General features: G+C 36.1%; 1 protein-coding gene across 2 annotated transcripts in view; it reads left to right on the top strand.

The window, feature by feature from the left end:
• Positions 1-14,664, top strand: part of LOC103475675 (actin-binding LIM protein 3-like) — a 71,193-nt gene that overhangs the window by 48,868 nt on the left and 7,661 nt on the right. Inside the window, exons 8-16 of one of the 2 annotated variants that reach the window (XM_008427482.2) lie at positions 1,967-2,025; positions 4,115-4,198; positions 4,750-4,779; positions 6,118-6,229; positions 6,469-6,573; positions 8,812-8,862; positions 10,645-10,779; positions 11,262-11,326; positions 11,627-11,801. In XM_008427482.2, coding sequence (XP_008425704.1) covers positions 1,967-2,025; positions 4,115-4,198; positions 4,750-4,779; positions 6,118-6,229; positions 6,469-6,573; positions 8,812-8,862; positions 10,645-10,779; positions 11,262-11,326; positions 11,627-11,801 — 816 coding nt within the window. Of the gene's footprint in view, positions 1-1,966; positions 2,026-4,114; positions 4,199-4,749; positions 4,780-6,117; positions 6,230-6,468; positions 6,574-8,811; positions 8,863-10,644; positions 10,780-11,261; positions 11,327-11,626; positions 12,031-14,664 lie in introns of those variants that run through there. The other variant, XM_008427481.2, reaches the window with a different exon arrangement.

Here is a 14,664-nt window from a genome sequence, read left to right as displayed (position 1 = left end):
TTTCCTCTGCTGCTCTCTCCAGCAGTCTCTCCTCTGCTGCCTCTGCCTTCTTTCCCTCAGGTTCCACAGTGCTGCTACTTTCAAAGCAAGAGTTTGCCAGATCCGTTTTTATGTAATGCACCATGCTGAATTGGAAGCTGCAAAAATCACTTGTGTCTATAACGATTACTTGTGTCTCAAATTTCATCGTAATGGTGAAGGCTGTGAATGTAAAGCATTTTAGCCTGAAGTAAATGATGGACATGAGTTTGTGACGCATTCATTGTGCAACAGAAGTTCAATCTCAGAAAGTCAAGTTGGCTGCGTTTCAGTTGCAAGTTGGAAAGCCAGTGGAAGTTTGGAAATGGATCAATATAATAGAATGCAAGCAATCATCGTAATGATCAGCGGGRGCKGTAATAGTTCACTTAAGTCCTGGTTTGTTATGTGYCTTGGTTTTAAAGTCACATTTGGGTATGCTTTAGTCGAGACAAACAAACAAAAGTATCTAAATATCTGTTTTACTTGATGCAACAGTGAGCAATCATTGTTAAAAGTGGCTGTARTAGAATTGACTGGAAATTTGATTTAATTGAGTCAATAATCTGTCARAAATCTAGTGGGAAACCCCCACGAGATGGTTGGATGGAGTCACCTCAACGTTGTGTCGTTGAGGTGACAACATGGTGCTTCGGCCGAGTTACTAAACTCATCACTGTTGCAAATCCATTCTGCTAAGCTTTGCTTAGGTCCAACTTTCCGTCTCCATCATAACTGTAGCTCMGTAAGAAACCATAATGTTTATAAATAGCAGATCTTAGTGTTGGGTGGGGTYCTCATATTCTTAGTTCCACATTTTAGTTTAGCACATAAACATCTTGGGCAGGAGAAACACTTTTTTTTTTACCTCTTTTTTATGGGATCAACTTTGCTAACATTTTCTACACATGGAAAAAAGGAGCAATAATAATACGACAGACATATCAAAACATATAAACAGTTTGTGAGCAGTGTAAAAAAAAACTATCGCTATCAATGTTGCGGCTCATTATGATTAATTCCAAAACCTTTACTAGACAAGACCAGAGAAATTAGTTTTCTCTCTCAGCTACAATAAAAACATAATTATTTGCTTGCAGTTCTGGTTTGGAGTTCTTGCAACTTGYTTTTGATGCATCTTCATTGCTGAGAAATTTGAAGTGGGCTTTGTCACTTCATTGACGAATGTATGCACCAGGGGAAGGCTTCTATGTGAGGATTTTATATTAAAGCACTAAACTTGTGAAGTAGGAAATCTTTTTGTCAGAAGTAACTTGCTACTTCTTTTCCTCAGGTTCCACTTTGAGCTAAAGAAGACATTTATTTTTGGGAGAATGTGGCCTTTACTTGTACAAGACTATAAAAGTTTGAAAACTATAAAAGTGTGGTTTAAAATTTTAYAAAAAAATATTGACCACATTTTGTGTATGGTTTTTTCTGAGCTGGATGTTACATTTAGCCAATAGTAGCATTAGTTTCCATTCTAAATCAAAGTAGAATTTTTTTTCCCTGATTTTGATGAAGAATCAGTGAAGAATTAAACAGATTAAAGTGGGTTAACAAGACAAAACTCTGTCCAAACCAAGTTACACTGATTTGTGCATATGTAGTTATATATAGCTAAAGATTATTTTCCTCTTTGTCTGTGTGCAAGTGAACCAAAGAGCTACTAGCTCTGTTCTTAGACCAGACCAGCTGCCTCCAAAGCCATAGAGCCTGTCGTCATCATGTGTGTGTGTGTGTGTGTGTGCGTGTGTGTGTGTGTGTGTGTGTGTGTGTGTGTGTGTGTGTGTGTGTGTGATGATTGATGTTGATGCACGAGAGAGAGAAAGAGAGAGAGAGAGAGGCTGATCTGCTCCTTATATGATCCCATAAAGCTGCATGGCTGTTGCCCACACACAATAAACAAAGCTGACTGAGGTAGAATTGTGTGTTTCTGTGTCTGTAGGTTCGGAGGTTTGGCACCCGATGTGTAAAGAAGCAGCTCGGCTGGAGAGAAAACTTAGGGTGAGTGATGCTCTAAATACCTGTAGACCCCTGAACTTCCTCTCTCTGATTGTCTCTGAATAAATGTGTTATTGCTTTATAAGCCACAAACTAATAATAACCTAGTACTAATAGTAAAAACACTGAATCCTGAAATAGATCCTAATAATTATGTGTTGCTCAGACAAAAGAGTTGTTTGCATTGCTGTGAATTAACAGAGGTCACTAATATAAGTTGCATATATTTACAAAAGGGTCAACAGAAATATACATACTGTACAAAACAAACATAAACCAAAATGAGAAAAGGTAATGAAGGTTTTAAACAAGCCACATAACATTGTAGTTAAATTCTGGGCCATACGCTAAACTCTAAACTAAACTAATTAATCAAAGCTGAAAGCAAGACTACTGGTTTCTCCCAGCCCAATTAACAACTGACGGAAATTAGAAAATAACAAATCAACATGAATCAGAAGCTAGTGGWAAGGAGGGACCCCTTCGCTGCTCCCTCTTGTACAATGTTGACACACATTTACTGGTTGGAGAGAGAGAGAAATTACAGATTCTGTGTTTAATGAGGGGAGATGAACAGCAGGAGTMTAATGGTACATAAGAATCATTATGTGCCCTGATGTTGAAGATCTGTATGATGGAGCAGAATGCCTTACTTAGGTTACACCTGCACTGTTCAAATAATATTTTAAAAATGACACCCCTGTTTAAAGGATACATTTTAAATTAAATTGAAATGGGGGRAAAACWATTTTTTTCTCATCAGTACTGTACTGACAGGCATTTTAAAGAAAGTCTCCTGCTGTTTGCTATGAGTTTATGAGTTTGGCCTTGACTGATGGAGTATCCAGCTCAAAATCATCCGATTCCGGTCAACAGACATCGTCTTGGTGTTTTCATGTGTTCAGTGTCAGTTTACGTGGCTAAATAAAACTTAAAACTGCCAATGATTTTATTTGATTTTGCTTTCTTCATCTGTTCTGTGGCAGACAAACAATGTTACCAAAAAGCAGACAGTCATGATTATGGGTTGTCCACAGGCTCAGATGTTTCTGGACTCTGTATGCTGTGTTGTTTTGGACGGACTTTATGTGCTGTATTAGTAAATTTGTAAGGGAAAAAGATAAAAATGCTCAATAATCGATTTCATAAAGATTTTTCATTTGTCCATTTAGAAGCAGAACTTCAAAGCCCATACAGAAAATAATTTTTCCAATGTCCTTACATTGGACACACATTTACTGGTTTGTACTGATATACGTTGTCTTTTGGATTTTTTAAAGTTTTTTTTAACACTAAGCATGACAGACATCCACTTTTAGAGGACACTTTTCAAACCTAGGCTCCACTACTGCATTCTCATTAAATAGAGAAGGTTTTCTCTATTTAAAACCTACTTTGTTTACCAATTAAAACGTTTGTATTTGCCTGGCTAGATGTACAGGAGCTTTTGAGTTATTGTAATCCCCAGAGTATTACTAACATTGCATGATCTGACCTCAAGCTTAATTTGCTCKAATGTCCATTCTAGGAAAGATTAAAAACTGCCATGAATGTTGTCCAGTTGTCAAATAGTCTGTAAAGTGATGCAAACTAAGCTTTTAACTCTTCCCAGACTGAAAGGCAACMGTTCTCTGTTACTCYTGGTGTCTTTCCTACTTGGCATTGTGTYAGCAGACACCTGAACGCTCCAGACCAGCAAAGTGATAAAACCMCTGCGTTTACTGAGCTGCTGAAAAATATCATGCATTCAATTGTCCACTCTCTTTCTTGYTCACTCTTCCTCCCYCTTTCTATCCTTCTGTTTATCTTTTAAAAAATTATAGAATGTGTTTTATTTGAGAGGCCACATGTCTAAATAAAAATGTAGATATTGATTAGTGGATACTTTTAATARTTAAATGTGTGTTTCATGCCCCCTTGGGGCACCAGATCTAAAAATTTACCTATTTACTTYTTAGAAAATAATGCATTTGTTACCTTATGTTAACGTACTAAGAACCAGGTGATTTTTTTAATAAAACCTTACAGATGTATTTGTCCTTAATTAGCTTAAATTCCTCATGTTCTTGCTCTTGCTCTTTTCTTGACCCAGCAGCTGAGACGAACCTCTGAGACTGCATCCATTTCTCCTTCAGGTTCCTCTCCCCTCCTCGGCTCTCCTCACCGGCTCATCTGTGTGAGTAACTGCAATCACTGTTGCACTAAAGCTGCAGTACTAACACCTTCTGTCTCTGTCAGTGCTGCCAGTCGAATGTCACTTACACTGACAGAATGATCTGTCCAGCTACCTGTGTCTCTGTATGCAGAGCTTATGTGAGAGCTATTTAAATAAAATCCTCAGCTCCAGGTTTTCTACTCAGGACTCCATCTGTATTAGGTGTGAATGTGAGGGTCTGTGTGTGTGTGTGTGTGTGTGTGTGTGTGTGTGCGTCCTTCTGTTTCTCTTATGGCTGACACTGATGTTTTAGGCTATAAGCAGCTGGAGGCTCTGCCCAGGGTCAAAACCATATATGACATCCAGCAGCCACACATCATCCCTTATCAGGCTGAACATGAACACACTCGGTTCTTAGAAGATGCTGTGCAGAGACACAGCTGTGGACGAGTACACACATTCACACAGAATAAATAAAACTGTCGATTCTACAAGTTACATTGTAGATAAAGGAAAATGACTAATTCTGATTCAGGATAACAATATTTAAACTCTCTGTCCTCCTCCTGCAGTCTTTGGGCTCCTTATCGCCATACGCTCATGTGAGTACTTCAACCATTTATCCTCCATCATTTCAAATGACCACATTATTATTATTATTATTATTATTATTATTATTATTATTATTATTATTATTATTATTATTATTATTATTATTGACTGCAATAGCAACCAACGTTTGAATCTTGTATGTCAGAAAAGTACAATTACCAAACCTCTTCAGCTATTTACTCAAAGTCTTGTTTTTTACTGTTATCAATAATTTTTTTGTATTCTGGCTTTGTTTCACATAAGCTATTTTTATTACACGTATGATTTTTTTTTTGTAAATTTTTAAGTAAATTCCACATTTGCGATTTTAATGTTCATGTTACACAGGTGTTTTCTTTTACTTGTGTAATATTTATATTCTGAATAATTTTCTGTAGTTTTGTGACCCCAAGTATAGGATTTATATGATTTTGATCAGTGACAGTATGGCTAAGTTAACCGTYTGATTAWCTCATCCCACCTCGTCTGTTACAGTTTGAAGTGTTTTTAAACATTATGATTACTACTCTGAAAGTAAATGTAACCAAGAAGATATTTCCTCATAGAAAGTTCCTTACTTAAAAAGATGTACAGTAAATGCATCTGCATGCACCAGATAAAAAGTCAAAATTCAACACTTATTATGAATGGTATGTTTTCTTATCTTTCCCGTTGTGAAAAATGGCTAGGAGAAATCAATGCAGGTCATATTTACACCTAAAGGGAACAGGAAATCAAGGCTTAATAAATTAAGCGCTTTTTGACACACGAGTCAACTTATAAAAGTAACATTTATATTTAAATATTTGGTAGCACTTTATTTGAAGGGGTGTGCATAAGACTGACATGATACTGTAATAAACATGACATAACATCTGTCATAAACATGAAGAAGTCTTTATGAATGTTTATGACTGATGTCATGAAGTGTCTTTCGGTAAATAATGACACTTTTAATGCAAAGTTGCTTTAAAAGTTGCATTAAAAGCCATTAAAAGTTCCAACTTTGCATGATTTTGTAAATTATGATAATTTAATGTAAAGCTGGCACTTTTAATAAACTTTATGACAACTGTCATAAACATCCAAAGACTTCTTTATGTTCATGACAGATGTTATGTCATGTTTATGACAGTGTCACGTCAGTCTTATGCACACCCCTTCAAATAAAGTGTTACCAAATTTGTTTTTAATAGTGGATATTAGTCAAGCCATGAATTATTTGATATTTATCTCCTATTTCTGTCTTTCCCCCACTAAATAAATGTGATCTTTCAAAATAATTATATTTCATATATAAGAAAGCTGTAGAAATGTTTTTTAAAGGAAACATTTCTGTTTGCGTTCAGGACCTCTTGGACAGCGTCGAGTTGAGAAAGAGACTTTCCTCCAGCTCTGCATTCTCAGAGTCTCCTGCACATGGTCACCACGGAGGATCCCCGCTGCATTATTATCTCCCCGGTAACAAGCAAAGACTCACATACACAGAGAAAGTCTGGTGTCCCTACCTGACAATACAAGCTATAACACAACAAGCAGGTGTATTGTTATTTCAAGAGAGCAGTACATCAGGGACGAACACATATGACTTTACACACTCATCAGATTGTGAGTCCGTTTCGTCTCTCATTAGTCTCTGTCTTTCTGTTTGGCCCATTAACGTTTTGGGTTCTGTCACTGCTYGCCTGCGCTGACTGCAGGCAGTGAGAGTGGCAGGAGTTCACCATATTACACTCAACCAGAGCCCAGGTGTACCACACCCACCTCCTCCACCTTCCAAGTTCCCAAGCATTTCCATGTCCCAGGTAGGCTYTGATGCATTACCCTGACCTCTGACCCTGCTCACTGACCAGAATGGGCCCATTTGCAATTCAAACTACAGTTGAAGTATTTGTGAAAAGGAACTTTAGATTGTGGAAATGTCAAATTATTATTCTCTGACTATTTATCATGAGATAATGCACTGATACACGGTGATGCCGCTAATTTGACCACCTTTTTGGGTAACTAATAATCTAACACGTTRCTATTTCTAAACCAATTAAAGTTACTCATTTGTCATTTTGTGTTAGTATTTTTGTAATTTTTCTTTGTAAAAATCAAAATGGTCATTTTGCTGGATGGTTGTGCATARGTGCGGCGCATTGCTCTGCCGTKCCRCCTTGCGGAGACGGTATGAACACTCGTTGACTATAATGGGTTTGTAATAATTGCAGCGGCGCTGAGACACACKCAGAGCTGAGACACACAGTKTAAGACCAAGAACACGACTTTTCACACTCGGATCAGATTTTTACCGAAGACACGGACTTCTTGACTCTACAGTCCATCAATGCACCATTGGACACAGTCAGACTTAGATAAATCTCCACCAGGTAGTGCGAAGCAGAAAACTGCAGCTGACCTACAAAAGTTTGAGTTTTGTGCAAATAAGTGAACTTTTTTTTTTTCTTTATAAAAACAAGTATTTATGTTCGGTTAACTTAAGAGAGATGGTCTTTATTTCATTTTTCTATAAAAGCTACATTTCTCCAGGAGACAGTTTGTAAGTTAAACTTACATTGACATGGAGACATTGTTATGTTAAAAATGCTTCCAGTAGAGCATCAGACGGGAAGGTTTTGTTGGTTTTTGGGTGTTCTCCTTGTCCGACATGATATTTTAGGAGAATTGTTAAGCAGTGTGGGTTTGCTTTGGTGTCTTACTTTCCATTTTAGTTGATGAACGGACCAGTGCTCCATGAGCAAAGTCCTGAAGTTTGAGAGATATTTTATAAGTTAAAACTTCTCCATGACCTTATCTCTGACCCATCACCRTATTTCTTTGACTTCATGACACTGAATGTTCTCTGAAGTTATATTATAAACCTCATTAATCAACTGCATTTATACTGARATTAAATTATRTACCGGTAGTTATYGTTTACTATTAAGGTCACTTCTTGTACTGGATTTTATAGGTTGTCATAATTTTGGAAGTTAAATCAATATGCACRCGCCAAATTTCAGATTTTTATTTAGAAAGATGCTGAACTTTTTTTTCTCTTTTTAGTAGAAAATCATTCTGATTGAAAAGCYTTTAGGCTTTTTATCTACCAACTAATGCTAGCTAATTTAATTTACACTCTCCATTAACCATTTACGTATAAATTTAATGCTGAACTTTGTCGTTTTATCTTGGCTCGTTTCCCTTTAAAGGCCGGCATTCTTTCACTGCAGTCCCCTCATTTGATTCCTCCTTGTCATTCCCACTTCAGCCCATCTCTGCATGCTRCATTTTTTCTGTTTTTTGTTTGGACATGCTTGCCAGCCCTGCATTAGCAATTGTTTATTCCTCCGCAACAAGAACAAGCAAAAAAAAAAAAAAAGATGTTTTTGGCGCATGCTTTTATCCAAAGTGCTCCACAGAACAACATGCACACATTTACCAGTCATGGTCTGCTGGGGGTTGTAGCCTTAACAWTGGATTGGTGGCAGTCCTTGTTCAGTGAGTTGAAATACATACACAAATATTTTGATTTTGTTTTTTAATGCTACAAACCTTTGGAGATTTATTTTGACATGAATGTGGGGATTTCTCTGCATCAATACAAATCAATGCAGAGCAAAGATCAAGTTTATCCCTCTTCTTCCTAATATCCTTTCTTACATTCCTCTGGCTCTTCCTCTCTTGAACTGCTTTCTTTGCTCTTTTATTTTCCTACCTTCCTCTTTTTTTTGACTGAATGCTGTAAAGCTGTTTAAGTCATCCTCCCTGCATGTCAATCAGTTTGTCTGGATGCACAGCAGCATCTTCGCTGTTCCCAGACCTACACGACTCCATATGACTCGACTTTCCAGAGATTTTGACCCTTTATGTTTATTTGAAAGCATTTAATGCAAAAGTCGACTGTATATTTATAAAAGATATTTCCAGATAGGAAGGAAGAAAGGACCATGTTTGTTACATCTATGGTAAATGTGTTCAAGACCAAGAAGAGAACTCTTCTTCCTCTCAGACTAAGTCTTGCTGTGAGTCACTAACTATTATTTTGTTTTTCTCAGTGTCTGAAGAAAGCAACATTTATAGGAAACCCCCCATTTACAAAAGACAAGGTTAGTGAATTTTTTGCAGTGTTCTGGATTTTATTACCAACGTTAGGTTTCATTTCTGCCGAACCAGCTGATTCATGAATACATTGTATTGTTTTCTCAGCAAAATACTATTTTACTCACCTAATGAAATGGAAAATGCTACGTCTCTAAAGTGGAGTCATCGGGAAAATCCATTTTCTAAAAGCCTCCACAGACTCCACTTACAAAACAAATTGTTATTTTGCAAGTTTGCATTTATGGTGCCCTACTAAATGATACAAACGTTTTGAATCATATCTCTCTTCAAGCATYCTAAAATGCATGTTTATTTATAGAAAATGATTTGTATGGCAGTATATTATACARGCATTTTTGGGAAATTAGTAACCACATTTATCTAAACCAGGTTCCAGATTGTCAGGATTTTTTTTATTGTATCTCCTTTTTATTGAGTTAAGTTAGTAATTAGTAATGCATTAATTATGGACCATGTTGATACATAAAACATTTTGAAACTCACTGTTCCAGCAATGAAAAAAAAAACAACATGGTGGAATTTACATGTTACCAGCAGATCATTGAAAAAATACAACTCTCTATGTCGACATAGAAACACAGACATAGAATTAAATAACATCACAGTTACAATTTAAATTCACAGATTAAAATGTAGTTTGATTACTGAAAATTATTATAAAAAAATCACTGTAAAGAATACAATTAATCTAACTAGTCTTTCTCTGAAGACTAATTAGATTAGGACCAATCCTCCTGCTCTGATTGGTTGTTTTTGACCGGGAGCCGTGCATTTCTGCAGATRGAAATAGGAACACAAGGAGGATGTAATCACATCATTTTTTTTCACAGATTATCTGTTTCATAATTTACTGCCACAACAGGGTGACAGTTTTAACAAATATGTAAAAAACAACAATTTATTAAAGTTACATACTGCAGCTTTAATAAAGCTGTATATTTTTGTACATTTTCTTATGAGACCATAACTCCARATCAAACCAAAATTATTGTTTAAAAATAATATTTATGACATACAAGAACTGGTTGCTGATGACTTTKCTGAAACTAAATCAAAGAAAAGCAGAGACTTGAGGATGCAGGAAACTGACAGTTGTTGTCAAATCAAAAAATAGATGACACATTCAGCAGGTGATTTAAGAGGTAAAATCAACAAGTGTTGCCAAACACTGAGTTTGTAGGTGATCCATCAGAGCACGCACAGTAGAGGAGCCTGCAGAGTTACAGTTCCTCAGAAAGATCTCTGCATGATTTACGCCGGGCTCCAAAGTGCTGACAAATCTTTCTCTTGAGTGAACTGGAGGTTTGTGATCTGGGTTGAGTGGATGAATTTAAATTTTGCAGCTTGAATCATTTTTGCAAAGTGATTTTTGCATTATGGAAAAATATCATAACGAGACAAGAATATGGCCTATTTGTACTGCAGTTCATGTGAGAAGGGATTTGTATGTCTCTCGACTGTGCAAACACTATAAAGCCAAATTGATGTAACTTAAACCAACACATGGCCTTTGCTATCTGTCACAGTCACTTTCTCTCTAATCTTTCTTGTCGTTTCACTGAGACTTGTTACTAAAAAATAAAATGCCAACGATCCCCGCACTATTATCCTTTAGTTAGATTTATAGGTTACTCTGATAATAGAATGCAAGATGGCGTTATTAAAGTTGTGGTATTTTTCCCCCCTTTATCCTCCTCCAGTTTTGCAGGAATGGAGACAATAAATAATAGTTTTAAAGTATGCTTTTTTTCCTGTCTTTTTGTCAGACATTCCTGCATCTCCAACCAACAGGAGTAAGATCAATGAGAATCTCATCAATTCCAGTCGCCTTTCCACTTCCAACTGCAACAGCCTTTATCACACAGACTCCAATTATTTTCCATATGGTGGCTCTCCGAAAGGTAAACTATCCTTCTTACASCTCTGCAAAATTCTTCAAACACAAACTAAAGTAYATTAAATTAGGATTTCATATGAGAGAAATCACAAATCAATGTATGATTGTGAAGGAAAAGTAAAAATGTTACATAGATATCAGCACTTTATTTCAGAGTGAAAGGGGTTAAATACAAATGTTTATATAATTTGAAGTATTTTATAATAAGAATTCATTTAAAATGAATGCCATTATGCACTCACTGCAAGTGGTTGGCATGTCACATAATGTGCTAGTAAAAGACGATTGTCTGTATAACATGATGAAATGTTACTAAGTTCAGAAGTGATTTGCATATGTGAGGATACGTCGCTCCAAGTCCTCACACAGCTGAAGGACACGTCACATCTAAATGCACATCGTAGCTTTAACTTAGCATTCTGCTGTCTTCTCACTCACCATCGTTTATCCCTTCATTTCCTCRTCCTCCCTCCATCTCACCTCCAGTCTCCAGGGTGAGGAGGTTTTCATCTGGAGGAGAAGAGGATGGGTGGAATCATAATATAAACAAGGTGAGAAAGTAAGATTGTTTCCTCTTTTAATAATTGAAATAAGTGTTAATATTTTATGAGTGAGCTAATTAAAAGGTTGTTTCCAAGCTCACCCATTGGACACTGAATTAAMRTGAATCTCTCCTCTTTCTTATTGGCTAAATATTCTACCATCTGTAACAACAAAAAYCCTTTTTTTAAAGTCATCATTTATCAAAATCCTTTATCACTTGAAGTTTTACGTAAATGTGGAAGTTTTAACATTATTTATTTTAAAATATTTCTTAATATTGTGATATTTTGTTTTCTTCCTCCACTCAGGGAATTGGCAGGATGATCTTAAAGGAAGAGATGAAGGCACGATCAGGGGTCCAGGACAACAACCACTGGAGGAGTGCGCGCAGCTCCCAGAGTAACAGCAAGGAGACGCTAAACAATCTGGAATACAACTCCTCCCTTAATGGCTGTAAGTCTTTGTGTTTAATAGCTTTACACTGTGAATGTGTCACTGGGGGATTTTAAATCCTCTGCACCATGGTAACTTTGTTGTTGTAAGTGTTTTGTTTGTCTGGCAGCATTTCTGCTGCTTCTGTCCTAAAAATTACTCAGAAAMGTCCAGATTGGGAAACTGCAGAGCAATAAAGACAGATGTGATGGGAATGGTTTTTTTTAAGTTTACTCTTGTTTATTTGTCTATATTTTGATTCAGGTTCCCAATTATGACATTCCTCTCTCTCTCTCTCTCTCTCATAGTAATTAATTGTTTTGTTAATGTACTGAACATTAACAAAACAGGCTCTAACTGTGTTTAAGAGCCTAAACACAGTTAGAGCTAAAAAAAAAAACAAACATTTTCTTAAGCAGTAATATCTGAAAATAAACATTTCCTCTTTTGTCTTTTCTGTGTAATCCAGGCAAAATGTAAATGTCATAGTTCAAGACTAATTCAAATTAAGATGGTAAATATAACACAAGTCTTAAATTTAAATTAAAAGTCAAATTAAAGCTTTTTATGCTTTAATTTGATTAGAAAGTTCTTACACAGCCTTCATAACTGAGAGAGCGTGCAGGTTTATGTAAATATTTTCCCTTTATATATAAAAATGGAGAAAGAAAACAGATTATAAAAATATATTTGTCTCACAAATACTTAACTGAACTGACACAGCAGATTTAATGCAGTAATTTGTATAACTGAACTGGAAGTTATTTAATGACCAAAATATCTTGCTTCCTATTTGCATTGAGATCTATTTTTTATCTTTTAAAAACACAATGATTTTTTAAATAATTATAAATYGGAGTGTTGAAAAGTATGGAAGTATTTACATTATCTCTGAATGTAAATAGACAAAGTTTTACTCTGCTAAACCTCTCCTAAATATAATAGAAAGATTGATTAAATACCCTCTTAGAGTCACACTAGAGSTCTGCAATGCAAACATAAAATCAAGGTTAGCTAACTGAAGTGTTCTTTAAGTCATTTCAGGGGTGACTTATGATCTTTAGGCACCAGTGGTCAAAGTAAATATAAAGCATGAATGAACAACAAAAAACAATCATATTCAACTTTTCTTGTTGTAATGAAACTTCACAAACTGAAAAAAAAACCTAAAGCAAAAGRCCTGTTTTTGCCAAACTAGTGCATCACTTTTGTTCTAATTATAATAATAATACTTACTTACTTATAGATTATGACTAATTTAGTACAGTTTCCATGTTTAATTATAAATTGTCCAAGGTCAGTGCAAGTGGTCACCCAGGACTCTGTGATATTTCCCTCACATACCGAAGCATCAGCAGGGGGGAGTTTCCCATCTCTTTATTAACTCCTCCCTCAGCCTCACTTCCCTCTCTGCCAGCAGCAGCTGMAAGAACGACGCAAAGATGGAGTGAGTCATAAAGAAGGAGCAGGTGGGAGTAGATGGAGGCCAGGTGAGGAAAACAGAAACAGCAAGAAGGGTTTTAACAGAAGAGGCAGGGGAAGCAAATTCAACAGAAATTGAATTAGATGAGGAGAGGGTATGAGGAGCTAAAGCAATTTGGAGCTGCTCTAAGAAGATGTACGACGTTCTCCCTGGAGGGAAATCAGGGTCAGAGAGCGAATGAAAGAAATGAACTCTGTGCTCAAGAGGCGTCACAAAGAAATGTCGTACAGAATCACAGTGGGTTTTTTGGTGACTGCTGGTATTATACAGATTAGATTAATCCAGACTCTTTTGCGCTTGTTTGCTCTGTAGACAGGCCTAATTTATCTGTGAAGTGGAGAAAGTATTTAGAGCATTAGAGGAAATCCAGATGTGTTTGGTTATATTTAATAAGAATAAATGCCCCTAATGTTAGTCTTGATCCTGAACAAAGGGAATCACACAGGCCAACAGCAGTTATGAGGACTTGGGCTTTCTACAGGGACTCTTGATGACAGCAGTCCATTAGGCCCATTTAAATGTTAAAAGGCAAAAAATCAACAAAAATGATCTACACGTGTCCAAATGGAGTTGAAAAGCTCTCAGGCTCTCAAGGCTGATTTTATAGTTTTGCTAATTTATATTTTGGATTATATTTTGCCAATTTTGAAWAGGACACCAGGGTTTCACAAGCAAACAAATGAGTGTTCAGCTTCTATTTCTGGGCAAAATAATGTTGATGGTCATAAATATTGGTTTCCATTTAAATCTCTGAAATGCACGTATATCTGCACCAAATCAGGCTTTAAAAGKTTTGTCAATCAATCTGCATCAGCTAGAAGTGGACATTTTATTTTGCAGCTGAGGATAATCATTGCAAATATTCTGAATGTAGCAACAAAGCTTTTMTTTTTTATTCTGTGCCTGCTATATTTCAACATGAAATCTAATCTGAAAATTCTAGCTTGCTGACTTGTGCTTGAAATGCATTTGCTATAGCATGCCTGCGTGGTAAAGAAAAATAATTTATGCAGACTAGCTGCAGTGCTGGTTCATATTTTATATGATGTGTAGATTTTGATGGTGATTATGCTCGCACGAYGACAGCTGATGTTTTATAGATGTCCCACAGCAGCTCAGTTTATTACTTTCCTCCCACTGAAATCACTGAACGACCAGCAGTTGTCCTTTTACTTCCACAAACAAAGTGGGCAAAGTCACCAATGATGCMTCAGCTACAAAGATCTGAAAAGGCAGTAAAGTGTTTAATTGATGTTCATATAGTTCTAAACTTCAAAGTCCATCAAATAAAACACATCTGAGGCAGACGTTAATATTTAAATATATAAGATAGTAGTGTTGCAAATGGAAAAAGAAAATTACCATCTTCATTAACTTTTTAGTAAAAGGATCTCTGTGATGCTAGCGAAAGATTTTGATTTACTACAAAAG

The sequence above is a fragment of the Poecilia reticulata genome, linkage group LG14 (assembly GCF_000633615.1).
Source record: "Poecilia reticulata strain Guanapo linkage group LG14, Guppy_female_1.0+MT, whole genome shotgun sequence".
Lineage (NCBI taxonomy): Eukaryota > Metazoa > Chordata > Actinopteri > Cyprinodontiformes > Poeciliidae > Poecilia > Poecilia reticulata.
Note: the sequence above shows the minus strand (reverse complement) of the source record. Positions and strands in the feature narration are given on the sequence as shown.